Source organism: Radiomyces spectabilis, assembly GCF_025331425.1.
Source record: "Radiomyces spectabilis strain NRRL 2753 chromosome Unknown BYT42scaffold_3, whole genome shotgun sequence".
NCBI lineage: Eukaryota > Fungi > Mucoromycota > Mucoromycetes > Mucorales > Radiomycetaceae > Radiomyces > Radiomyces spectabilis.
Window position 1 is genome coordinate 179,416 of NW_026251928.1, and position 26,916 is coordinate 206,331.

Sequence of the window (26,916 nt, forward strand, 5' to 3'; positions counted from 1 at the left end):
TTTGGTCCTCGACCAATCATCTTAAGATTTTCCCTTTTTGGTCAACTATTACATCATGATCTTTCTGTGATCCCCTTCTGAGCACGATACGCCATTCTCGTTACCTTCACTTTTCGTAACTCATGCTGTCATCGATAATTAGAATACCCAAGTATAAATATCCACGAAAACCAAAAGAATCAACATTATCTTATCCTCCCGTATTTTATCCTTTCCTGTCAACCTCATCGTTAACATCGGGCCATTGGAACCCCAGCGCAGAATATTGACGACGACATGATCGTAAATATTGTCGTTTCTAGACTATCTCCGGATTAGTTTCCACGAGATAGGATCAGAAAGTGCAGATGTAAACGACGATAAGAAGATGTTTTATTGATAAATGAGTGGACTATTATATATATCTTTTGTTTTGTACGATGGCTGTTTTCGGTGGCGTAAGTATACATCATGTCATGGCCAAGGGCGATATTAAAAAAATACGACAATATCACCACCAAAAAAACAAAAAAGATTTATTTCAGGCTTCGTTCCGGGGGAAGCGATAGGCATCACTTGGTTTTTACCACATGATCATGCATACTCAATCTCGATGCCCGAATTTGTTCTCCTAGAATCACATCGGATCTCATCCCGTCAAGTTTACGGTATGCTCTTCCGAAAATTTCTTGCAGCTTAAGCAGCATAAGTATCGATAGTATCAAGGTCCAAAAAATTGCTTTTTCAAGTCCCGGAGTCTCCTTTAAACGCCTTTGATTTGCTAAGGAATGCACCAAACAGCCACGGATAAAAACTGATTAGACAACAAGCAGAAGGCAAACCGCCTAAGATAGTGCAGAGGAAGGTCGACTGGACGTTGGAGCAGTGAAGATCTGTGATTTGATCGGACGAATCGCGATTCCGGGTGATTGGCAACTATGGATGTATCCGCGTTGTCAGAAAAGCCAACGAAACATACCTGGAGCAGCATATGCTCGAAACCCAAAGTACGGTGGAGGCTCCGTCTTGGCTTGGGATGTTTTGGGAAGGCGGACTTGGTCCTTGCTCACTCTCACTTGCAATGTCGATCAAGATCACCTTGACTGATCCAGTTGGATCACCTTGACTGATCCAGTTGGATCACCTTGACTGATCCAGTTGGATCACCTTGACTGATCCAGTTGGATCACCTTGACTGATCCAGTTGGATCACCTTGACTGATCCAGTTGGATCACCTTGACTGATCCAGTTGGATCACCTTGACTGATCCAGTTGGATCACCTTGACTGATCCAGTTGGATCACCTTGACTGATCCAGTTGGATCACCTTGACTGATCCAGTTGGATCACCTTGACTGATCCAGTTGGATCACCTTGACTGATCCAGTTGGATCACCTTGACTGATCCAGTTGGATCACCTTGACTGATCCAGTTGGATCACCTTGACTGATCCAGTTGGATCACCTTGACTGATCCAGTTGGATCACCTTGACTGATCCAGTTGGATCACCTTGACTGATCCAGTTGGATCACCTTGACTGATCCAGTTGGATCACCTTGACTGATCCAGTTGGATCACCTTGACTGATCCAGTTGGATCACCTTGACTGATCCAGTTGGATCACCTTGACTGATCCAGTTGGATCACCTTGACTGATCCAGTTGGATCACCTTGGCTGATCCAGTTGGATCACCTTGGCTGATCCAGTTGGATCACCTTGACTGATCCAGTTGGTCACCTTGGCTGATCCAGTTGGATCACCTTGACTGATCCAGTTGGTCACCTTGGCTGATCCAGTTGGATCACCTTGACTGATCCAGTTGGATCACCTTTGGTCACCTTGGACATTGGGTCAATTGCACATTTGGTCGATCACGTTAGATCCAATGATCGCATGGTCTCACCTTTGATCCAGTTGGATCACCTTGGATCAGACCTTCGATCATCACCTTTGGTGAATATAATCAACGAGGCGCGACTTCTGACTGTGGTTCACAAGCAGCATATATTTTTAGATCGTTGCACAGTTCAATGACTGATAGCGCGAAATGAAGGAATCTGAAAAACGGGCCAGGGTTGCGCGTGAGGTTTTCTTCTGTGACCAAGAGGGAGAGAGGAAGTTCTGTGCTTTCGAGAGCCTCGCCAATCATGATATCTAAGGCGGCAGTATGCTCCATATCTTCAGGCCAATCGGCAGGCTCTGGTGTCATACAACTGTAAATGTATGCGGCAAAAACGCCATGCTTGGCGCTCATCGAGATCCTATCTCATTGAAAATAAGTGATGGATCAATATCCATCAACTTCCTAGCTTACCGGTAGTAGCATTCGGATTCGGACGAAGAAATAGCGCTTCGCTCTGCTCACAAAAGGCTCAACTATGTTGTTGACAAAGATGTCGCTGACTGTTGTGCTTGATAAGAAAGTACGTTCGCGTATATGATGTTTTGATCTGCGAAACGTGGGGATATTTTCACGCAAGGAATGGTTGTCGAGAGCTCTTCAAAAATGCGGGTCATTTGGGCAATGGGTAAGTTGTTGTTAGTCACTGTTGTTAGTCACTGGCTTTCCCAAAACGAGCTGTTGGCATGCATAAAAAAATGGTTGCGAGAAAAAAACGATCGGTAACTCGTTCATGGGATTGTCCAAGGTACAAAAGGAAACTGTTCGCGAACAGCATGGATTTTATGGCCACTTCTCGTACAACGTCAACGATTCGTTCAAGTTCAAAATTTTCGCGAGGCCGATTTTGACCACAAATCGCCTGTGTTGTCCTCGAAGCCTCTGGGAAAGGTCCCCTTGGAGTAAAGAATTCATGGATAGACAACGTGGGGTCCGACTGGTGGTGTGAGGAATGCCCTCAGGGTCGTAAATCTCTTCGTCAGTGCATTTCTTGCATGGGTCGGCTTTTCGCCCTTGTGCTTCCCGTTTGCGCCTTTTGTTGGCATCTCTTTTTTTTTTGGGCGTCTTCATTTTTGCGCTTGTAATTGTTTTTCTTTGTAGGATGAGAATGAAGGTTATGATACCCGTATAAAACTGCAGCTTTACTTACTGTTAAATGGACAATCCCAACTTCGTGCATCTTTATGACCGCTACGTTGCATTTTTTTGCAAACTACCATTATGGTTCAACCGCAGCCCCCCATCCGTAAGCGTCCAAGATAGCATATTACGTACCTTCGTCCTGTCTTTCGGATTGTTCACGCAAACGGTTTTCCTCCGTCAATCTCTTTTTCCTTTGTTTCTTGAATAATATGATGTCTTGCGCTGTTAAACCCTGGTTTTTGCTTGTTAGATGATGGATCAATGATATGCATTAATGAGGTACTGTAAGGTGATAGAAAGAAAAAAAGAAAGAGAGCAACTCCATTTCATATAGATGTCAAAACGGAACATGTCCTTCTTTTTTCGAGGGAGAAACCAAAAATTATGCTTGCTGGCAAAATACACAGCATGTGATATATTTGATAAATTGATGGCTTTGATCTGATACTGTCTGGCTTTTGGTCTTTTGAGTCCTTTAAGGATGGGTTGGGTTGAATGCTCATATAGAATCCATCACCCCTTCAAGCGAGGGGTGGCCAGTATATTCCAACATGCGCCGTAGTGAAGACGGCTGCTGTTTACGGTAAGACCATATTCCATGTTTGCTTTGGTGCCTGAAATACTGATTCGACGTTTTTATTGAATCCGCACCTGCCTCAAAAAACTCTGTTTTGTCTGTCAAAGTTATAGTAAAATTGGATTTCAAAAAGCGCTATTGATTGATTGGATTTCTTTAGTTCGTGGACATTGCCGCAAAATTAGGGAAAAAAAACCCTGTAAAATAAACAACTCAAATAAACAAAAAAAAATCGCACCTCCTTCTCCTATATTCTTGCGGTGTAGCCCATTGCCATGTACATTTCCCGTGCCCTTGGTCACGTCGCCTCTAGCGCTTTCCGCGCTCAGACCGCCAACGTCGCTCGTCTCGCTTCTAGACCTCTCGGTGCTCAGACTGCTTTGAAAGGTACGACGCAACTCCTTGACGTTTCATCTCGATCTCTTCATCGCGCTCGATATTGACCTGAATTTCTTCTTCTCTAGTCCGCGACTATGCTACCGAAGCTACTTCTGCTGGTCGCATTCGGTAAATTGTCGAATGTTAAACATTTTGATTATCGCTTCTTGATAATTAACCACCTACGAATCGTTTCCCTTTTTTACATATAGCTCGGTTATCGGTGCCGTTGTCGATGTCCAGTTCGAACAGGAAAATCTTCCCGCCATTTTGAACGCTCTCGAAGTGAAGGATCACGCTGGTGGCCGTCTCGTTCTTGAAGTTGCCCAGCACTTGGGTGAGAACACCGTTCGTACCATTGCTATGGACGGTACTGAAGGTCTCGTCCGTGGCCAAAAGGTCGTCGATACTGGTGCTCCCATCACCATTCCTGTTGGCAAGGAAGTCCTCGGTCGTATTATCAACGTCATTGGTGAGCCCATTGACGAGCGTGGTCCTATCAAGGCCAAGGCTCATCGTCCCATTCACGCCGATGCTCCCGAATTCATTGAACAATCTCCCACTCCCGAAATTCTCGAGACTGGTATCAAGGTCGTCGATTTGTTGGCTCCCTACGCTCGTGGTGGTAAGATTGGTCTTTTCGGTGGTGCTGGTGTCGGTAAGACTGTGTTGATTCAGGAATTGATCAACAACATCGCCAAGGCCCACGGTGGTTACTCCATTTTCTGTGGTGTCGGTGAACGTACGCGTGAGGGTAACGATTTGTACCACGAAATGATGGAAACCGGTGTCATCAAGCTCGACGGTGATTCCAAGTGTGCTTTGGTGTTTGGTCAGATGAACGAACCTCCAGGAGCTCGTGCCCGTGTCGCTTTGACCGGTTTGACCATTGCCGAATACTTCCGTGATGAAGAAGGCCAGGATGTGTTGCTCTTCATTGATAACATTTTCAGATTCACCCAAGCCGGTTCTGAAGTGTCCGCCTTGTTGGGTCGTATTCCCTCCGCTGTCGGTTACCAGCCTACTTTGTCTACCGACATGGGTGGTATGCAAGAACGTATTACCACTACCAAGAACGGTTCCATTACCTCTGTTCAGGCCGTCTATGTCCCCGCTGACGATTTGACCGATCCTGCTCCCGCCACCACTTTCGCCCATTTGGACGCCACCACTGTGTTGTCGCGTTCCATTGCTGAATTGGGTATCTACCCCGCTGTCGATCCCTTGGATTCCAAGTCCCGTATCTTGGATCCCCGTATCGTCGGTCAAGAGCACTACAAGGTCGCCACCGATGTCCAACAGATCTTGCAGAACTACAAGTCGCTCCAGGATATCATTGCCATTTTGGGTATGGATGAATTGTCCGAAGAAGATAAGCTCGTTGTCGAACGTGCCCGTAAGATCCAGCGTTTCTTGTCCCAGCCTTTCGCTGTGGCCCAAGTCTTCACTGGTTACGAAGGTCGTCTCGTCAAGCTCCAGGATACCATCCGTTCTTTCAAGGAAATTTTGGACGGCAAGCACGATGCTCTTCCCGAATCCGCTTTCTACATGCAGGGTGATATCAGCGATGTCCAGAAGCGTGCCGAAGAACTCGCCAAGGAAATGGGTGGCCAATAAACCTTTTAAAATGTCAATTAATAAAAATAACTGCATTTATTTGTAAATCATCATTTTGGTGTTCGAACATCGGTAGTTGGTTGACAAGTGCCTTTTTTTTGTGCCAGCAAAAAGAAGAACATGGATATTTGTTTTATTCACCTAATCAAAGAAAAAAATGAACGATAAAAAGTAGGTGATATGCATAGAATGGAAAACTTATGTACGAGCGTTAACAAAGGATGAAAGAAAGAAAACACAGAAGGACTGGAAATTACATGGATAGAAATAACATTGGTGGTGCATCTGTATACAATAAACAAACCCGTGGTGAAATAGCAGGCGAAATGAAGACAATCAAAAGGAAGAAAAAGAGAAAAAAAAGCATGATGCAATGGCGACTAATAGCGAAGAATGAGGGTTAAGGCACCGTCATCGTTAAGTTTTGTGTCAATCTCCATATCTTGTTGTTCTGGGATATCTTCAACCATAGCATCATCTACCGAAACGACGAGATGATCTTTCTTTTGGGTGGAAACATGGCGAATCACGTCCGTAACTTGTCTGTTAAGGTTCATTTTTTCGGCAATCTTTTGGATGAGTTCTTGCACGGTCAAGTGTTCAAGATACACAGCACGGTGTACATCGCTGTTTCCGAAGCGTACAAAGATGCTGAGTTCTAAAAAGTTTAAGACGGATGCATAAGCTATTCACGTACGAAAAGAAAAAAGAAGAAACGTGTGTGCTACTTACTGGCAATACGACGTCGGCACTGTGGTATATAGGTAGGATCGACGTCGAGACTGGGCATCATATACCGAAGACTAGGATGGAACTGTACATCCTCCTCAGCGGGCGAGCACGAAGGGCGCTTGATGCCACGACATGGAACTGTTGGCGGAGGGAGTGTCATGGCTTGTGGACTTTCGTTGGGTAGAAGGAGATTCTTTTCTTCAGTGGCAGAAGCGGGAATTTCACGAAATAGGGTGAAAGCTTGTGTTTGAGAATGAGTCAACCACAAAGGGTGAGCTTCTCCATTCTTTCCTCGTAGTTTCTCCAGTTGTCTCTCAATATACTTGGCATCGTCTTTGTTCTTGCGTTCTGCACCCTATGCCAATTAACGGAAAGAGTAAAAATCGAGTCAACTCAAAGAACATTCTCATGGGTTGTCATTTTTCTTACTTTATCACGAAATAGCTTGATTCTGCAATAAGTCTTTTCGAGAACTTCGGGAGAAGCAGCATGGCTTTCCATATGTAAGCGTAAAGGAATACCTTTGACGCCCTTGATTCGTGAGAAGTCGGTCGACAGGCAGTTGAACCGGATATTAACCGAGGCTCCCTTATTGCCGTTCCATTGGAACGTAACACGATCAAAGTATTTGCATTCGACATTTTGGATACCTTTTGAGCGGCTCACATCTGAATAGTACAAGTCCAACAGTTTAATTTTTGTTTGTTCTGCAAATTGCCTAAAACGATCATGCTTACCGAGATCAACGGCTCGTGCATTGACACCATCTTTTTGTTGGCTTTTCCAGAATTTCCAGTAGTTACTGGCAACTTTTCGATGGTTTTCGTCATGGAACATGATAATCAGCGTACTGGTGATGTTCCCATTGTACCCTTCCATATCTTTCAACGATATATTGTAAAATTGACCTACAATAAACAGAAAATGTGTCAATCGGAAGGGAAACATGGAAGATTCAGAGTTTCTTTTTTGTGTTACCTTTGTTAAGGTAAGTCAAAGGTGACTCCTCGGCCTTTTGTGCTGCTGCTGTAGGTGCTGTAAAAAAAGAACGAATTTTTTTTTTCGGTGAGTATGTTATCGTTCTTGCCTTTTTTTTTTCTTCTTCTTTGCCATGGCTTTTTGATATTTATCTATTGTTATATCATACCTTCAAGGATAACTTCATAGCGGATACTACAATAAGAAAATGGTCAATACCAATCAAAGAACAATGTTTTTCCACCGATCACCGTGCTTCTGAGGATGGATATTCCTTTAAATTTTTCACCCCCTTTATTTCAACATCAGCGATGATGAATTTTTCCCCCTTGTTTAACGTCCCCCGGAAATGGGCCGTCATCCTTTTAACCCCTCTCCGCACCCTCTTTCAATAAGCATGCAACGCATGGGTTACACAAGGAAGCTCGGTACATCGGCGATGCCAAAACCATGAGAGATGAAGATCTGGGTACTCACTTTGTGGTCGACAAACAACTAGCCGGAGGTGATGGCACCATGAATAAAGCTGAAGGTGATGACTGCGGCGGTGACGAATATGGGTGTTGCAAACTAGGAAATCCGTGCACTGAGGGACTGTGCGTAGGACTCAAGGACGTGGGACTAGAATGATTTGATGAGGAAATCAAATGACACGGTACTCTAGAACGATAAAAAATTACTCAAGTCGTTATTATATCTTTGCTTGCCATTTGCGTGGGCGAGTTGCTTACCCATCCATGTATAGTTGCGAGGGCGGTGATGATTGGAAAGAAGGAGGAGACACGTATGGATAATGACGGAAGGAAGAGTTCACAAGCATGATTTAACTAACGAAAAAAATAAATATGACTGTGGATAATGATTTTGCCATGTTTCTGGGAAAGAAGTGACAAAAATACCTTTACTTGACAGGTTTAATACAAGAAGTTAAAGAGAAAGTAGACAGATAAAAAGGAAAATGAGTAAAGAGATAATAATAACTGCAAAACAAAAAGGAAGAGAAAGGGGGAGGGAACCGTTGCTTATCGTTGCCAATAAATAGACTTTGCGTATCAACCGTTTTTACTGTTGTTTATGCTTGTTGTTCATTTACTTGACCATCCTGGAGTTTGGACTCAATCTGGTAATTTTCTTTCACTACTCAGAATTTTTGTTTTTTTTGGCATTTTCCTCATATCAAAGCCCCAAGGGATGAACCGTGCAGTCTCTTTTTGTAACCTTGTTTTTTTTTCTGTGGCAACATTTCATTTATTCCAGCTAGTTTATGGCCTGACAGTATATTTTGTCATTTATTGACATTTCGTATCACCATTTCTTACAGAGGGATCTCGTCGCTGTTGAGCACAGTTTTGCCTTTTGTCTGTGCTCTATCTTGGTGTGTTACAATGTTGTTGAGTTTTTTGTTTTTTAAAACCCTCAATCGATAGGCTGATGCAGTACAATCTTCGGTTTAGCCAATAATGGCTATCCTTCGGCTTTCCCTTTTTTTTTTAACCTGATTCTACTTCTTGGGATCCGAGAATCGGAAAGTGGTACAGCTGTGTCGCTACTGGATTGATGTTGTAAACTTTAATCAATAATCAGACCATTTTTATTTCTCGATAACCTTATAGGATGGCTGTTCTCATCCCAGATCGTAACTGTAGCACGTTGTCGATCACATCTACGGGTCGGTCTTCTATCATGCTTCTATTCTATATGATCCATCATCGTTCCTTTCTGCATATTGCCTTTAATACATTTATTTTTTCACTTCTAATCTTATTTAGCGCCTGTTAGACAAGGCTACTTTAATAACTCATGTGAGCAATCTTTTGCTGTATTAACCAACTCCGTATTGTTTTTGCACGTCCTTTATTGCATTTCACTCCATATCCTTAGAATTGCACATGAATAATTATATAACGCCACGCAGTTGATTATTTTTGCAGGAAACCACCTTATAAAAAATACATGTTTAGGAATTCAAAATAGAAGTGTGGACGAAAATACCTTAAATCCAACATGCATTAAAGGTGAACAGTAAAAAGATGAGAGGCTGCATATCAAAGCTTTAGCCCTGTATCCTTGAGCAGTAATAGCGGAAAAAATGGATGGCGCAAAAAAAGTCCTTGCAATAGCTGTTATTAAAGTATAAGTTACAACAGTAACCGAGGCAATGCTTTTTTAACAGGTTTCAAAATCGGTCGCTGTCAAATTCCCACAGCAACCGTTGATTCCATCACTGATGCCAAAAATTTCACTTGTAGCTACTTGTATATTGCCATACAGTTTGGGAGTAGTGATATTTTTTTTCAAGTTAGTGATAAGCAACTCTTGAGAGGACCTATATATGTCTGTGAATTTCTCCAATTTTTTTGAAATGGCGGAAAAGAAAAAAAAACATCGGCGAAATGCAGACTCGAGACAAGTTGAAAAAGCAGTCAAAAAAGATGCCAATGAGGGATGGACAATGAATTGACTCGTCATCGTCGGTTGTGTCCCACATACCGTATTACTTTTACTTTATTTCCTATTGGAAGCTTTCTTCGAGACAATCGAAGTTCCTTTTGTATCATTTTAATAGCAAAGGGTATCTTATCGCTGTCTGTCCAAGCTAACGCGTGCTTTCCTAGTAACGGGTTAACTAAATTACTACGTCTTTTTTAGGTTCACCGTTGAAACGCGATAAAAGCTTTTCATCATGGCGAACCAGCAAGCACCCTATTCGATGAACCAGCCCCAACAACCACCTTTACAACATCAGGCATTGGCTGACCCAAACAGGGCCCGAAGTCCTCCTCTTCCGGGTCAGAACATGGCTCCTATGGGTTACAGACCGCCCGTACGCCCAGGAGTGCCCGGCTCCCCCAACAGACCTCCAATGCCCATGATGCCACCTTCACAGCGTGGAAGCCCTGCACCTTCACCTGGTATGATGAGCCCGCGACCTCCATTTCCCCCCGGAGCCCGCCCACCAATGCCTCATCCGAACATGGTTCGTCCGGGAATGCCTCCCATCGATCGTGTAGCTTCACCTACGGCTGGCGTGCCTTTGCCCACAGGAATGCCGGCTGACCGACGACCTTCCAATGTCGCAGGTGTACCCGGTACGCCTCCTGCAGCTATGGGTGCTCAAAGTCCAAGTATAGCGGCTGCCGTTCAGCAACCCCAATCACCAGTTTCGCCTGTCGCACCCCATACTCCCGAACATCATCGTCGTAAACGCATGTATCCTGAGCAAATTACTCAAGCATATACTCAGCCTACTGCTCCCCAGAGCCCGATGGGTTATGGAGGAACACCTCAAGTGCCCCAACTGCCGGCAGCACAGCAGGCGTATCCTCCGTCGGCCGTACCTACGACAGCCGCACCAGCTTATACCTATAACCAGCCCACGCAGCCTGCCTACGGTCAGACTATGATGAATAACTTGACAAATCAGTTTGGTAACATGAATATGGCGCCTGTAAGTAAAAAAAAAAAAAAAAAAAAAAAAAAATCGTGAAAATAGGAAGAGAGTTATGGAAAAGGCTAATACGCGTTATTTTCTTCAGGTGGCCCAAACTGTACCATTGATGGGAGCTGCTCCACAAATTGGCGATTTGTATAGTCCGCCTCCTCAGATCAATTTGCCTCCTAACGTAAGTAGACTGTCTTCGGGTTGTGACAATTCTTTGTTGACATGAAGCGTCTAGTCTTCTTTGACCGATTCGCCTTATGCGAACAGCGATCCATCCTACAAGTGCTGTACGGTGAATGCCATTCCCGCTACTGAATCGTTGTTGAAAAAATCCAGACTTCCTTTGGCGTTAGTACTTGCACCTTACAGAACAGAGTCCGAAACCGATGTATGTTGAGCTGTGTCATGCCGATGATATAGAAATGTGAATCTCAAGTGAGGAACTTTTTTTTTGTAGCAACCGGTGCCAGTTGTTACCGATTCAGTGATTGCAAGATGCCGTCGATGCAGAACATATATTAACCCGTTTGTTACTTTTGTGGAAGGCGGGCAACGCTGGAAGTGTAATATCTGTTTCTTGTTAAATGATGGTAAGGTTCTATTGCTCCTGTTCACGTGGATGTCCAGATTCTTATCTACGAAAAAGTCCCCTCGGCTTTCGATTTTGATGCGCAGACACAACAACCTGCTGATCGTTGGAAGCGCGCTGAACTCAACTATTCATGCGTCGAATTTGTGGCTCCAACTGAATATATGGTAGCGTATGATATGTGTAATGAGTTTATTTCATATCAACCTTCTTAATTTCTGTGTCAAAATAGGTTCGACCACCACAAGCACCCGCTTTTGTTTTCGTCCTTGACGTCTCTTATTCGGCCATTCAGTCGGGCATGCTAGCAACGGCAGCACGTACTATTTTGGATTCCATCGAGCGCATTCCGAACCAGGAAAATCGTACCAAGATCGGTATCATCACTGTGGACAGTGCCTTGCACTTTTATAACCTGAACCCCAATCTGTCTGAGCCACAAATGCTTGTCGTTTCCGATCTTGAGGATGTTTTTGTTCCTTCCCCTGCTGATCTCTTGGTCAATCTTACTGAAAGCAAAGAAATCCTCAAGTCACTCTTGGAAAAACTTCCTGATATGTTCAAAGACTCTGTGAATGTGAACAACGCATTGGGAACAGCCCTCCAAGCCGCTTTCAAGATGGTGGTAAGTTAAAGCGACTCTTTGCTTTGTCAACTTGCGCACATTTTGCTCAAATACGGTTGTGATGGGATTGCAACATAGTCTACAATTGGCGGTAAAATCATCTGTTTGCAATCTACCTTACCTAATGTTGGCACTGGTGCTCTGAAACCGCGCGAAGATGTCAAGCTTCTCGGAACAGCAAAGGTAAGTTCAGTGACAGGATCACCGCGTCCGTGAAAAATGGCATGATATTAAATAGTGAGGTATTGAATTGCTAGGAATCTACACTTTTGAATGCTGCTTCTCCCTTCTACAAATCATTTGCGGTTGATTGTTCCCGTTCACAAGTGGCCTGTGATATGTTAATATTTGGCGGCCAATATTCGGATGTAGCAACCTTGAGTAAGCAACTATTCATAGCAGGATAACGGATTGTCTCATTCACATACGAAATGATAGGCTGCCTTCCTCGTTACACTGGTGGTCAAACGTACTTTTACCCTGGATTTAACGCTAGTCGAACAGAAGATGCTCTCAAGTTCGCTCATGAATTTTCTGAACTATTGGCTGAACAGATTGGTTTGGAAGCTGTTATTCGTATTCGTGCTTCGCGTGGTTTACGAATGAGCGCATTCCACGGCAACTTCTTCATCCGTTCGACGGATTTGTTGGCTTTGCCCAACGTGCCACGAAATCAGAGTTATTGTGTGGAAGTTTCCTTGGAAGACGATTTGAAGGGTCCTACGGTATGCTTCCAGACAGCTCTCTTACATACCACTTGTTTCGGCGAACGTCGTATCCGTGTTATCACGCTTTGTCTTCCTGTCAGCAATTCCATGTCCGAAATATACAGCAGTGCCAATCAGCAAGCAATCATTGCCTATCTTGCTACGAAGGGTATGTTACGATGGAATCGGGGCACGATAAAGCAAGTTAAATTTTGAACGAAAATACTGAATGATGACTTGATAGGTGTGGAACGGGCTCTCACGTCAAAGCTGGACGATGCACGCGACGCGATAACCAACAAGGTGGTGGATATTCTTGGTGTGTACAAGGCTCATGTTTTAGGTTCCGCTCACGGATCAACGCCTCAGCTGACCGTTCCTGAAAACTTCAAACTTCTGCCGTTGCTTGCATTAAGTTTGATGAAACATGTAAGTCGATTATTGCAACTTGCCTTGTTGTAATGTTTAGGTGATCATTCCCCATCTAAACGTATTCTACGCCCCAAAATAGGATGCATTACGTCAAACGTCACAGATTCCTACGGACTTGCGATCCAATGCCATGAACCTTTTGCGAACTATTCCCATTCAATTGTTGATCCCGTATCTGTATCCGAACTTTTATTCTTTGCATAATATGCCACCTGAAGCAGGAGAATTCTCGGAATCTGGCGTCGTCTTCCCTCCAGCATTGAACCTGTCCGCTGAAAAGCTCGAACCACATGGTTGCTATATGTTGGAGACTGGTCAGAATATCTATATTTGGGTGGCCCGGGGTGTTGTACCGCAACTGTGCATCGATCTCTTTGACGTTAAATCGTATGAAAGTGTGAGAGCTGGAAAGGTAATGTACTGTTAGTCTTGCTTGCTTCTGAGCATCCGACTAATATTATTTTACATTTATGTTTTCAAAGGTCACCCTCCCAGTTTTGGATAAACCTCTGAACCGAAAAGTCAATCTTCTCATTGGCAAGATCCGCGAGATGCGCCGCGGCAACTATTATCCACAACTCTATGTGATCAAAGAAGATGGTGATCCAGCTTTAAGAATGTGGTTCTTGTCGCACCTAGTGGAAGATCGTACCGACAATGTCTTGAGTTACCAACAGTTCCTGCAGCATATCAAAGATAGAGTAAGTTCATGAGTCATTACTTTTGAAAGTTGGATATCACAAAAGACGATTGGGATAGCTAATGACATGATATAGGTTGGTTCAGGCTCATTCTAAAATGAGATTTTAGTAAATGACAGTGAAAAACGTGTGTTTGAAGGTTAAAAGAAAGTCCCCTAGATTTTACACTTAAGAGTTGGCATGCTTTGTACTTCCCTAGATATGTAATGTAGGGCACATCTTTACTATTGTTCGCAGCATATTGAAGTTAGGTTTATGTCAGCATTTTGGTTTTTGTAACAATATGAAAGTAGTTCATGCTAAGATTATAATCTTCCTTGCTCATTCATTCTACTGTGCATCATTTCTCTTTCCCTCCTTTCGTGTTCACACAAACATATTCTCTCTCTGATCTGATGGAGAGATCTTATAGCCATTATCTGTTGGCAAAAGTGGATGGTTTTTACTACTGTTCCACAGTTCCCAGTTAGAACGAGAAAGGCTGCTAAGTGAGCATAGATGTGAAGACTAGCTTAACGCCATGATGAGAAGCAGATGGATACGCAGACAAAAGAGCATTTCTACCACTGAGTTTTGAGTGCTGTCAAGCAATATACTGAACAGCATTTGAGTCTTTATCTAATGTTTACAGCGCAGTTCTTTCCCGATTCAGTGGAAGATCTGATCGTCCATTCATAGAAGAAACGATAATGAGTACTTCCTCGAGTTGACGAGGCCACTGCTCAGGAAGCCTTCAATAAGCTTATCCAAAAAGTAAGTAGTTCTCAATTCTGGCACATTAAAGTCGGTTTGAAAGAACCACCACTCTTTGAAAAAGAACATATTGACTGTCGTTGTTTGCTTGACAAGACTTTGACGCACAAGAAAAAAGCAAAACCCGTCAAGGACCTTTTATACCAATGACATCATTACCCGTCTGACATGGAGGGGCCGCAAATCGGCAAAGCCCCACACTTTTTCTTTTTTACTTTTTTTTTCCCCCTTCGCTTTTCCTGCCTTTCATCGATAGCATATTCTCATTCCATTCCTCATTCTTTTTTTTTCATACCAATCCATCTGTGCTTTGAAAGCTACTCGTAGTCTCGCACAATATCCCACAATCTCGATCACTTGAGCGCGCTTTGTAGTGAACATGTCCGTCCATAACCATAGAGCCATGATGCCTGCGCCTCCTTCGAACCGTGTAATCGAGATGCTTGATGCCATCCGGGCTGAGTTTGACCAAATGGCTCAAGAAGCATATATCTGCAAATCGCAAAGAGATGATTTCGAAATGAAAAGTACTTTGAACACAGTGACTGGAAAATAACGGAAGAAAGACGCGTTGGGAGATCTAATCCAAAGCGAACTAGTTAATTCCCAGATTCAAGAGATGAACACTTTCCAGAAGAGCCTCGTGGAAATGGAACGATCCCAGCAAACAATAAAGAAACAGTGAGTAGAACAACAGAAACAAAACATCATGGTCACAGCGAGATGGACTGAACCTCTGACTTTTTTTTTCCTTCCTCTGTTTCTTTGTCTTCCTTCACTCATATTCCATGACGCCGCTTTTCCTTTCTTTCTGTGGAATATCTTTTACAGATATGAGGAAGAAATCGCTCGCCTCCGTCAGCAGATCAAACAAACTCAAGCACGAGCCGCCGGACCACACGCAGTTCAATCCATAACTACACCACACGGATCTCATCCGCCGCCACCTAATATCGGGCCTGGAAGCAATTATTTTGGAGGTATCATGAGTGCTCATGGCAAGAATCAAGCTGGGCTTGTGGCACCTCCACAGATGAGCGAGTCAGTTCCACAGCAACCGCCAACGGTTCCCCCACCGCCACCAACACAAGGAAGATCCACTTATCCACCCTCATCTTCCGCTTATTCCAATGCCTCCAATTCCCCCGCACCGCCGCCGGCATCATCAATGCAAGGTAATCAGGATTTGATCAATCTATCATATTATTCGTATTGAAAGTGCGGATAGGCTCTTATGGAAGTATGGCTGCATCAGCAAGCCCCTATCCACCACAACAAGGTACTTCATACGGGCAACCTACGAGGATCACAGAGATTGGCAATTGTGGATTAAGTGCTCTTTTCACACAGGTTATGGTTATCCTGTAGCGGGAGGAGGTCCGCCACCGTCTGCACAATCATCATCCCAGGTAAATGCTGGCGCCAAACGGAAGTCAAGACCCTCACCCACTGGTCCTCCGCCTCCACCCCCCGTCTCATCCATGAATTCAGGAAGATTTTCCGTAAAAGTACCTGTCAGCGCTAGTGCACCAGGTGGTTTGGCCGATATTGATCCCGAAAGCGTACCACCGAATATGAAAATTGAAGGACAAGACTGGTTTGCATTGTAAGTCGCTTCGCTTCTGATGCAATTGAGGTCACTTTGGTTAAACTCGTCAATGACAATTGCAAAATAACAATTAGATACAACCCAAAGACTACACGTTATCTTAAAGTGGACTTGCAGCATACTTTGGAACATGGAAGCGTTGTGTGCTGCGTAAAATTCAGTGCGGATGGTCGTTATCTTGCGGCGGGATGTAATCGATCAACGTTTATTTACGACGTCGCTACTGCACAGAGAATATGGTACCGTAAATCTGGTTGTGGGTTTGCATTGTTTGCCCCATCCCATAACTTATATGTTGTTCAAAAAGCGTATTGCAGGATGACAAGGTACCGAAAGATGGTGACCTCTACATTCGGTCTGTCTGCTTTAGTCCTGATGGCCAGTTCCTTGCCACTGGTGCCGAAGACAAACTTATCAGAGTAAGATGGGACAATATCACTGTTGCAAAATCATAGATTTTCTAATACTTCTTTTTTCTATTTGAATGATAGATATGGGATATCGCTCAAAAGCGGGTGCGTAATGTACTTGCTGGACATGAACAAGACATCTATTCGTTGGACTTTAGTCGCGACGGTAAAATTATTGTATCAGGGTCGGGCGATCGAACAGCAAGAATCTGGGCAATGGATACAGGAAAATGCCTGCACGTACTTCGTATCAAAGATCTGGACCAAAAAGATCCGGGAGTGACGAGTGTAGCGGTTTCACCAGATGGCCGTTTAGTGGCAGCAGGAAGTTTGGATAAGATGGTTCGCGTATGGGATAGCCGAACTGGCGCCATGTTGGAACGTCTGGAGGGACACAAGGACAGTGTTTATTCAGTGGCCTTCATGCCGGATGGTAAATCGCTTGTCAGTGGTAGCTTGGACAAGACGCTGAAACTGTGGCAATTGGGTACCAGCGAAGGACGTGGATATGGCGTGGATTGGGATCGATCCAAAGGACCTTGCAAGATGACATTTACCGGTCATAAAGACTTTGTTTTGTCGGTAGCCACAACGCCAGATGGCCATTGGATCGTCTCAGGTTCAAAGGACCGTGGTGTGCAATTCTGGGATCCTCGCACTGGTCAAACTCAATTCATGTTGCAAGGACATAAAAATTCAGGTAACACACATACCACCAATTGATTACAGAAAGCAGAAATCGAAATGGGTATTGACTGTTTACTTTAATTATCTTCCAGTCATCTCTGTTGCCATCAGCCCTGCAGGAAGGCCTCTATTTGCTACAGGTTCTGGCGATAATCGCGCACGCATCTGGAGTTATGAGCCCGTAGGCCCTTAGCAATGAAACCTACTTTAACTGATTCCGCACTTTTTCGATTTCATTTCATTTTTTTTTTTTCTTTCTGCTTTCACGCACATTATATGATATCAGTCGCCATAGCTTTAGTTTATGTGGAAGATCCTTGTTTCTCATTCTGAAAATGAGCTTTATGCCCTATTTTAAGCATGTGACATATCGTTGCAAGCGTTATGAACAAAAGTGCGTCTTTTTTTTTTCTTTTTTTTGGCATTTTTCATGCGTTGGGTGTGTGACGTCTTTTTTTAAAACGAATCCAGATTACGAGGTAACGGAAAGTGATTGTCGAGGTTTTTTTTGGCTCGTTTTTTCTGACATGGGCCCGAAAGAACCAACACCGCATCAAATCTCCCGAGGTTTGGAGTATGTGCACAAAGAGCCTTCATTTCTGGCGAAACTGAAAGGCAAGCAACAGGCTGATATCAAAGCCAAGCAAAAATTCGAAAACTACACTGATGGACAAGACGACGATGACTATGATGAGCTGGAAGGTGCTCAAGTAGTTGTTCTGGATAAGCATGGCAAAGGTAACGTAGGCAGCAAATTCAGGAGGCCATTTTTTTGGGAGATATATTAAATTCAGGAGTCTATTGAAAACAGAGGTTCATGAGAAACCTCCGGTCTCTGACGACGAAGATGATAAGAATAAGAAAGACGATGCCGATGCTGATAACGATGAACCGGCGGTTGACGCCAACGGTCGAATACTGTTTCGCGCTCGCAAAAAGACAAAAGAGCCTGCTAAACGAAAAGAGCGAGAAGACGACACAAAAGTCAAATCTTCAAAAAAGAAGAAGGCTAAAAACACAACCAACCTGCTTTCTTTTGAAAACGACGACGAATAATAAAAAGAAAAAAACGAACCAAAGTTCACTCCGACGGATCACAGCAGACTAAACCCAATCCCTTCACATCGGGTGAAGAGAGATTCTTTTTCTTTTTTTTTCCCTATTCTATTTTTATACACAGACATCAATACATTTATATCGCTATTGTGAAATTTTATTCGCATTTGTTCTTTTTTAACATACATTTTTCGAAGCTTCCAACGTCAGCAGAACATGATAGAACCACCCTGTACCATCAGCACTATTCCTTCTTCTCCTGAACCTTGTTATCAACCCACTACACCCATTCTTCTACATGCAAAACTCCAAAATCCGGTTTTTGACAGCGCCGAATCGAAAACCGATCTTTTAATGCTTCCTTCACAAACCCTACGTCGGGCAATATCAACTCCAGATACCCAAACTGCTTTTAAGAATGGTCAGCCAACACCATGGTCTTCACGATCGCCATCTCTTACACCCGCACCGACTAAAAAATCGTATTCGTCGTCCTATGCTATACCAAAACAGGACGCCAAAGTTGGTCCTAGTGATTTCTCCAAAATTCGTCTTCTTGGCAAAGGAGATGTAGGAAAAGTCTACCTGGTAAAGCAGACAACATCTGGTCAGCTTTATGCTCTGAAAGGTACATCATAATAACTGTATTTATCGCAACACTGTGCGTGAGACAATAACCATATTCATCCTATTATTTTGATTGTGCTAGTGTTATCGAAGAAAGAAATGATTCGACGTAACAAAATCAAACGAGCCCTGGCTGAACAGGCTATTCTTTCAACTGCAAATCATCCATTCATTGTGCCGTTATATCATTCTTTTCAAAGCAAGGACCATCTGTACTTTTGTCTAGAATTCTGTGTAGGAGGAGAGTTCTTTCGAGGTAAACCGTTACACAAAATGTGATACGAACCAGATCTTTCATACATTTCTCAATATGTTATTTAGCCCTTCAGCAGCGCCCAGGCCGCGTACTGAAAGAACATGAAGCTCGATTTTACGCGGCTGAAGTGATCGCCGCTTTGGAATACCTGCATCTAATGGGGATCGTTTTCCGTGACCTTAAACCAGAGAGTAAGCCATGACTTCAGTTACTGAGAAGCATACTTGGAGAAGTGATAATTTACCCGGATACTGTTAATTGTAGACATCTTGCTTCATGAATCAGGGCATCTTATGTTGTCTGATTTTGATCTATCAATTCAATCTCCTGCAGCCGCACCACCCACCATCGTGCGAGCAATTTCTCCGTTTTCGGTAAGGGAAAAATAACCATCGAAACTTTACCAATCAGGTTGAATAACAACATTTGATATTCAGCAGCAGCATTTGCTGGACACTCGCTCCTGCACCAATCTCCGTACCAATTCCTTTGTTGGCACTGAAGGTAAACCTTAAACATACGTCAGAATGATCCCGGCATTTTCTACACATCCTGACATACTCTTTCTTACTTAGAATATCTTGCTCCGGAAGTGATTCGTGGGCATGGGCATACAAGTACTGTCGACTGGTGGACCCTTGGTATTCTCATATTCGAGATGCTGGTAACTTGCTTTTCTTTTTCGGCGCTCGACAGCTCTTTTTATTTCAGTACTTCTAATACACTGTCATAGTATGGGTACACTCCGTTCAAAGGCAATACGCGAAACGATACATTCGAATTGATACTTCATCAAAATCTACAGTTTCCAGATTTTTCGATGAATCCATATTATAGTGGGCCTGAAATTACGACCCGATGCAAATCTGTCATGCGAAAACTACTGCATAAAAATGAGAAGAAACGGTTAGGAGCTCGTGCAGGCGCGAGCGAAGTGAAGTCTCACCCGTTTTTCCGATCTGTCAATTTCGCATTGCTAAGGCATATGCGACCGCCCATCATTCCCACGCGTGGCAAAGCCATCGATGCCATTCATTTCAAGGATATGAAAGAGAGCGTCAGCCTTGATCTTCAGAATGCGATACCGTCTCCTCCAGTCACTGACGATGATGACGATGGAAAGCTGGAAAATCAAAAGGATGATCCGTTTTCAAAGTTTGATTCTGGTACGTGAATAGCAAACATCCATACATTAACTATACTTTTTTCTGTGATGATTGACTGTGTTTCTTCGTGATAATGTAGTTACCCTTTTGCGTTCATAGTCAGGAAATAATACCCTTTAATGATCTGTTGCATGATCGGTATTTTTCTGTTCTATGTTTTTCCCTTTTCTGCACGTAATATTTAATCAATCGTTCTATTGTCGCGTTGTATAGCAGCATACTTGCATTAATACATATATTCTCTTACTATACCTTGGGAAGCAAAAAGAATGTGGATTGTATAAAATTGTGCTGTCCCTATTCAATTTGGGAATCACAATCAGAAGCATGATCATTTTATGTTTGAATTCAAGTTCCGCGTCAAAGGAATACTGCTTCGCTCTTGTTTCCGAATGACCTTTCGACAGGCGATATTAGAGCGACTCCACCAAAGAAATCAGCGAGAGCATGCCTTGCATGACATTATCGATGCCAGTAAATGCGCACTTTGTACAAGTAAAAGAGAACTTTGGCTAAGAAATGCATAGATCAACGTCTTTTGGACAAAGTCATTGCGCTGCAAAAGCGAAATCAGGATCTGAAATTGACGCATTCGATTTCGTCCCAAGAAGCGTAAGTGTATCGGGCTGATAATACAAGTAAAATCCTTGCAACAATCAAGCCGAGGACTAAAATTTTTGGGAGAATGGTAGGCTATCTGTGAACCACCAACAAATGCTGGATTTGGATAAAAAGATACGGGAACTGCATGAAGAAAGAGCAGAAATGTACAAGACACAGAGTGAAAATGCTCAGCGACTTGTCACTATGAATGATCAACTACGTAAAAAGGAGGAAACCGAGAAAAAACAAACTGAAGAGTATGTATTTCGATGGGCATATGGCTGAAGATCATGCTTCATCGGTTAATGCTTTCTTCACAGACTCCAAAAGTTGTCCGAAAGTTGCAAAAAGCTTTCCGCCAAATGTGAAGCTCAAACGCATCAGTTACGGGAAAAGGATGTTGCTATACAGGTATCGTCGTGTGATGGACTGCGTTTCCGGCGATTGCTTCGTCGAACGGATATTCTGAGCATGATTACACAGATATTGCAAGACGAACTATCGGCTTTGCAGCTAGAGATGGTGACGACGGAAGAACGCAGCAAGAATCTCGAAGTTGAAAACGCACAGTTGCTGCAGCGATGGCTCGATAAAATGAATGAGGAAGCGGATAAAATGAATGAAGCAACAAAGTTTTATGAAAGGTACCTCAATGTCATTCAAATAATAACCGAATACGAAGCTTACAGCTGACATTACGAGCAGCTTTTTGGAGCAAGCCCGCAGCGTTGGTCAAATCATTCGTAAATCAGGTGGACAATGGGTCATGCACCCAGCGAATAAAGGCGGTGAACAAGACAAGCCTCTATCAACTATTGTCCTGCCCTCGCAAGTTTTCAAACGCATAGTAGGTTTAACATGCTCAAATATTCTTGAAAGGACGAAATTCAGACGTTGAAATTAGTCGGCACATGATGGTGAAATTCACTGTATTCAAGCTGCTAGTACTGGAAAATATTTCGCTACTGGTGGTTCTGACAAGAAAGTCAAAGTTTTTAGCCCAAACTCTGGTAAAGGGAAAATGATAATAGACCGCTAGATGTTCTTACTAACCAGCGCGTTGTAATGATTGATTTTTGAAGGCCAACTGTTGCAAACATTGACTGGAGCTTTACAAACCATTACCTCGATATCCTTCAGTCCGAATGATGACCTGATATTGGGCTCTTCGACAGACAATGCTACACGAATATGGTCCCTTGGAAATGGTCGCATCAAGGTATATCTTGTCAATATTCTTTCTTGAACTCGTTTGGTTTGCTGACAACGATTACGTAGCATACTTTGACCGGTCATATTGGAAAAGTATACGCAGCTAAATTCTGCTCTGGTGCCAATAGAGTCGTTTCTGGAAGCCACGATCGAACCTTGAAAGTTTGGGATCTTCAGAAAGCTTATTGTCAGTACCCGTAAACAATATATACGTGAACAGTTAATGCTAACGTCACATTCCAGGCATACGCACAATTTTTACATTTTCAAGTTGCAATGACTTGTGCCTTATGGATTCCGATGGGTAACAATTGGTCTTTGTAACCTAATCGAGAATGATTGCTTACGTACAACAGTCAAACTATAGTGAGCGGCCATTTTGATAATAACATCCGTCTCTGGGATGCACGCACCGGTAACGGGATCAAACAATTGACGGGGTTGCATACCGGTCAAATCACTTCTGTATCCATGTCACCAGGTAAACTCTGAGCGATCCATAAAAAGAACGAAGCAGTATTAATTATTAATTTTACAGATGGATCCACCGTTCTAACCAACTCCCGTGATAATACGTTGAAAACGATCGACTTGCGCATGTACGAGGTTCTTCAAAGTTTTCAGTACGTATATACACCCCTTTTCCATTATATTCTATCCGTTATTCTAACAAATACACAGAGCAGAGAGCTATCATAGCGGTCTTAATTGGTCGAGAGCTTGCTACAGGTATGTGCATGTAGTGGTTGCGGTAGATACCCACATAGGTCTAATACCGGTTTGCATGGTGATAGTCCCGATGGCCATTTTGTCACGGCAGGATCTACAGGTAATCGGTCTTTTTCTGCATCCATGATATGTTTTCCAATGAATGATCCATTATATTGAATGCATATATAGATGGAATTGTCCATATATGGAATGCCCAGTCTGGTCTACTAGAAAAGGCAGTGGCTGGCCATAAGTAAGTGCTATCAAATGATGACGATAATCAGTTTCTTTTTTTCTTACTGACGTCATTACGCTTAGATCATCCATCTGCGGTGTGGCGTGGAATCCCACAGGAAATTTCTTATACAGCGCCGATAAGAATAGAACAATATGCCTATGGGAAACTGCTGTAGGACAATCGTAACCGGAAGCACGCATATGTAACACATTGAGCGGACATTCGAAAGGACAGCATAGTTTGTGTCGCAAAGCGTTTCCATTCGCATAGAAATCTCTGGAACTGTGCTGATGTTATCATCCACCTCCCGTTTAAATAAGGAAGCATTTACAACATCACTATCGGCCAGTTACAATGTCAACCATCTTTGTATACCATGATATTTTCTCATGAAATAAGGCGAAAAACTTATTGCACAGGACCCACGGACTTACTATATAATTGATAGTTTATTTCAATAGTCAATTGGCTTTTTACAGTTGTTTTTTCAGCAGATAGAGCTGAAAGATTAATGCAGTAGTTGATAGATTGCAAATTTACAGATTTTAGGCAGTCTTTTTATGTTGCTTGTAGTAGTTGATGAGACCGTTGGTGGAGGCATCGTGGGAACTGATTTGACCGGATTCCTTTAATTCAGGCAAAATGGCCTTGGCCAACTGCTTGCCCAATTCGACGCCCCATTGATCGAAGGAGTTGATATCCCAGATGACACCCTGAGTAAAGATCTTGTGTTCGTACATGGCAATCAGGGATCCAAGGGTGGCAGGAGTCAATTTCTGGAACATGATAGAGTTCGTGGGCTTGTTGCCTTTGAAAATCTTGTGGGGAACGATGTTCTCAACAACATGGGCACCAAACTCCTTGCGCACTTGTTCTTCGGATTTGCCGACCATCAAAGCTTCGGTCTGGGCAAAGAAGTTGGACAACAAGATATCGTGATGTTTACCGTTGCTGATGGGGTTGAATGTTTCAATTGGCGCCATAAAGTCACATGGAATAAGTTTGGTGCCTTGATGAATGAGCTGATAGAAAGCGTGTTGACCGTTGGTACCCGGTTCACCCCAGATGATGGGACCTGTAGAGGTCTGCACTTGTTCGCCGGAACGAGACACGTACTTGCCATTGGATTCCATATCACCCTTTGTAAATCATCCACTAGGTAAGTAACGTTGTATCGGATGTAACCTTTGTGTAATCATTCGTTTACCTGTTGGAAGTAAGCTGGGAAGCGGTGCATATACTGATCGTAGGGAAGGATAGCTTCAGTCTGGGCACCAAAGAAGTTGTTATACCAGACACCGAGGACACCCAAGAGTACAGGAATGTTGTCTTCCAAAGGCGTGTTCAAGAAGTGTTGATCCATTTCGTGGGCGCCACGAAGCAGTTGCTCAAAGTTATCGAAACCGACGTAAATGGCAATGGACAAACCAATAGCCGACCATAATGAATAGCGGCCACCAACCCAATCCCAGAACTTGAACATGTTCTTTGAGTCGATACCAAAGGCAGTGACTTCCTTGGTGTTGGTCGACAGGGCGACGAAGTGCTTCGCAACGTGCTTTACCTGAAACGATCATTGTGTTGGGATGAGTCGGACTTTGATCTGATATGTTTTTCCCGGCATCCTCCCAGTCATCCGTGTCCCCCTTGTCCCCCAAAAAAAAACTCCCAGGGAGAAAAAAAAGTATCCCAGACACTTACATCTTTGGCTTGCTGCAAGAACCATTCCTTGGCGGAAGTCGCGTTAGTGATCGTTTCTTGAGTGGTGAATGTCTTGGAGGCAACGATAAACATGGTGGTCTCGGGATTCACTTGCTTCAAGGCCTCGGCCAAATGGGTACCATCGATGTTGGAGACAAAATGAACGCGAAGGCCGTCCTTTGCATAGGGCTTCAAAGCTTCGGTAACCATGACAGGACCAAGATCGGAACCACCGATACCAATGTTGACAACATCCGTGATAGCCTTGCCAGTGTAACCCTTCCATTCACCCGAACGAATCTGTTCCGAAAATTCCTTCATATGAGCGAGCACTTCGCGAACTTCAGGCATAACATCTTGGCCATTATCCTTGATGGGCGTGTTGGACAAGTTGCGCAAGGCGATGTGAAGTACAGCACGATCTTCGGTGAAGTTGATATGCTCCCCTGTGAACATCTTATTACGCATCTCCTCGACCTTGGCTTCCTTTGCCAGCTCAATAAGCAACTTGAAGGTTTCCTCGTTGATGATATTCTTGGAGAAATCCAAAAGGATGCTTGTACCGGTCTTTTCAGAGCCATGGAATTGGCGGGAGTACTGTTGGAAACGCTGAGGATTCTGCTTGAAGAGATCCTTCATGACAAGGTTCTTGCCAACAGAGTCATAGTGGGATTGGAGCTTTTCCCAGATAGCAAGGTGATTAGCGAGGACCATATTTACGAGTGTTGAAAAAGAATAAACGCGTCAGAAACAAAAAGAGAAGCCTAGGTTTATGTTGTTCATGCCTTTATACCTGCATGGGTTTTCTGAGTCTAAACCATCCAAAATTTTTTGTAATCAGTTGAATCTTCGGAGCAGTTCTGATTGGCGGAAGATTACATGAAAGATCGGCCAAACTTCGACCAAAGGGAAAAACAAGGCTTTGGGCATAAGCTGCGCCAGTTCAACGCTATCTGATACACGCAAACTATATATACATGCTGGAATCTCTCCATTTTTACCAAGGAGTCTCATGAACATAGGTCATAATGCTCTATAGTCGATGATATAATGCCATATCATAGTTCTGGCTTTCCGATCATCTTTGCTAGGCTATTTTGACGTGGAATAACTTTTTAGACAGGCTTATTCAACATTTGTCATCTTATCTGAATCAGCAACATAGCTTACATACCAAAGTCACGTCTACAAGTGTCTGCGACATGAATGCGTATCGAATTTGCATCCATTATGTCGAATAGAGTAGGCTTTCATATAGTGGAATAATGGAGTGAGACGGCATTGAATCAAAGCCCTTCATGGCTTTTGCTTGCGCTAAATTGCATCATAGTTCGGAAAGCACGGCTTGAAAAATCAACGGTTGATTCCCATAAATAGCCTTCTGAGATTCAAAACATTGGGATATGGGTTCTCGTCAAAAAGCCCAAAATGTTCGGTTCCGGAAAATGAATCAGCGAACAGTCATCATTTCATATCCATGAACTTGGCAGTGTCCTTTTATCTTGGTGTCACCTATTCTTGCTGCGCACCTTTGGCTAATGTCCGATAGCTTAATGCAGTAACGAGGAAGTAACCCCCAATTGCAGGTGATTTTTAACCTTTTGGGCTGATGAAGTCTCTTGCCATTGATTTTTCTACGCGGTCGCGCTTCGTCACGTGTTGAAGTAATCGGCGAAACTACGACACCAAAACTTGACTTGTTATCCTCTTCCTTTTTGGTGCTGATGAAAGAAAAACCAAGAAAGAACACCATTTGTGTCTCAATGGAATATGGATGTGCACCACGGTTTTCGCTGATTGTATTCCGCAAATGAGGACAATGAGTCCAGGGCTCTCAACCCTTAAAAAATCCATGACGATCGCCTAAAGCAATGGCAACTCAGGAGATGGACATTGTACGTGTCATCCGCCATTGACCTCTTAAGGACGACATAATGCCCAGTAAAGGGTACCCCTTCATTCATAATCGAAAAGTGGAAGGATTTATTACTTTTTTGAGAAAGGCTGTAGATGAATGGTTTAAACAATTTCTCTGATGACAGTGATTTTGATTAAAATTGCTCTACACACGCTGCTGTTGTTG

General features: G+C 43.3%; 7 protein-coding genes across 7 annotated transcripts; 5 read left to right on the forward strand and 2 right to left on the reverse strand.

Moving 5' to 3' along the window:
• Positions 1–5,496: 5,496 nt before the first annotated feature.
• BYT42DRAFT_558606 (CP2 transcription factor-domain-containing protein) lies at positions 5,497–8,390 on the reverse strand. The gene is made up of 8 exons (XM_051567012.1): positions 8,040–8,390; positions 7,786–7,968; positions 7,478–7,503; positions 7,309–7,365; positions 7,068–7,238; positions 6,760–6,998; positions 6,331–6,685; positions 5,497–6,256 (listed from the first exon to the last, which is right to left on the reverse strand). Exons 1-8 carry the CDS (start codon positions 8,126–8,128, stop codon positions 5,979–5,981), a joined length of 1,398 nt encoding a protein of 465 aa, XP_051425817.1. The 5' UTR covers positions 8,129–8,390; the 3' UTR covers positions 5,497–5,978.
• A 2,421-nt stretch (positions 8,391–10,811) lies between these two features.
• BYT42DRAFT_492129 (Sec23/Sec24 trunk domain-containing protein) lies at positions 10,812–13,816 on the forward strand (the record flags this gene model as incomplete). Its single annotated transcript, XM_051564125.1, has 11 exons — positions 10,812–10,931; positions 10,986–11,138; positions 11,208–11,340; positions 11,397–11,506; positions 11,572–11,964; positions 12,043–12,147; positions 12,222–12,345; positions 12,403–12,840; positions 12,916–13,100; positions 13,183–13,515; positions 13,586–13,816. The coding sequence occupies 11 exons, from the start codon at positions 10,812–10,814 to the stop codon at positions 13,814–13,816; spliced, it is 2,325 nt and encodes a 774-aa protein (XP_051425818.1).
• A 936-nt stretch (positions 13,817–14,752) lies between these two features.
• BYT42DRAFT_217964 (WD40-repeat-containing domain protein) lies at positions 14,753–17,724 on the forward strand. Its single transcript, XM_051562578.1, has 9 exons — positions 14,753–15,084; positions 15,157–15,238; positions 15,389–15,732; positions 15,786–15,836; positions 15,908–16,163; positions 16,241–16,405; positions 16,474–16,585; positions 16,658–17,276; positions 17,356–17,724. The coding sequence occupies exons 1-9, from the start codon at positions 14,937–14,939 to the stop codon at positions 17,454–17,456; spliced, it is 1,878 nt and encodes a 625-aa protein (XP_051425819.1). The 5' UTR covers positions 14,753–14,936; the 3' UTR covers positions 17,457–17,724.
• Positions 17,725–17,790: 66 nt separating this feature from the next.
• Positions 17,791–18,319, forward strand: BYT42DRAFT_611093 (uncharacterized protein; the record flags this gene model as incomplete). Its single annotated transcript, XM_051571460.1, has 2 exons — positions 17,791–18,001; positions 18,075–18,319. 2 exons carry the CDS (start codon positions 17,791–17,793, stop codon positions 18,317–18,319), a joined length of 456 nt encoding a protein of 151 aa, XP_051425820.1.
• Positions 18,320–18,673: 354 nt separating this feature from the next.
• Positions 18,674–20,376, forward strand: BYT42DRAFT_491333 (kinase-like domain-containing protein; the record flags this gene model as incomplete). Its single annotated transcript, XM_051564067.1, has 7 exons — positions 18,674–18,947; positions 19,029–19,202; positions 19,268–19,393; positions 19,467–19,576; positions 19,640–19,706; positions 19,778–19,866; positions 19,936–20,376. 7 exons carry the CDS (start codon positions 18,674–18,676, stop codon positions 20,374–20,376), a joined length of 1,281 nt encoding a protein of 426 aa, XP_051425821.1.
• A 1,114-nt stretch (positions 20,377–21,490) lies between these two features.
• Positions 21,491–23,318, forward strand: BYT42DRAFT_491323 (WD40-repeat-containing domain protein; the record flags this gene model as incomplete). Its single annotated transcript, XM_051564066.1, has 10 exons — positions 21,491–21,615; positions 21,677–21,818; positions 21,876–21,981; positions 22,054–22,190; positions 22,250–22,370; positions 22,427–22,487; positions 22,540–22,664; positions 22,865–22,912; positions 23,084–23,147; positions 23,213–23,318. The coding sequence occupies 10 exons, from the start codon at positions 21,491–21,493 to the stop codon at positions 23,316–23,318; spliced, it is 1,035 nt and encodes a 344-aa protein (XP_051425822.1).
• Positions 23,319–23,563: 245 nt separating this feature from the next.
• BYT42DRAFT_558635 (glucose-6-phosphate isomerase) lies at positions 23,564–25,735 on the reverse strand. The gene is made up of 4 exons (XM_051567013.1): positions 25,713–25,735; positions 24,834–25,645; positions 24,340–24,696; positions 23,564–24,271 (listed from the first exon to the last, which is right to left on the reverse strand). Exons 2-4 carry the CDS (start codon positions 25,545–25,547, stop codon positions 23,678–23,680), a joined length of 1,665 nt encoding a protein of 554 aa, XP_051425823.1. The 5' UTR covers positions 25,548–25,645; positions 25,713–25,735; the 3' UTR covers positions 23,564–23,677.
• Between the last annotated feature and the right edge of the window lie 1,181 nt (positions 25,736–26,916).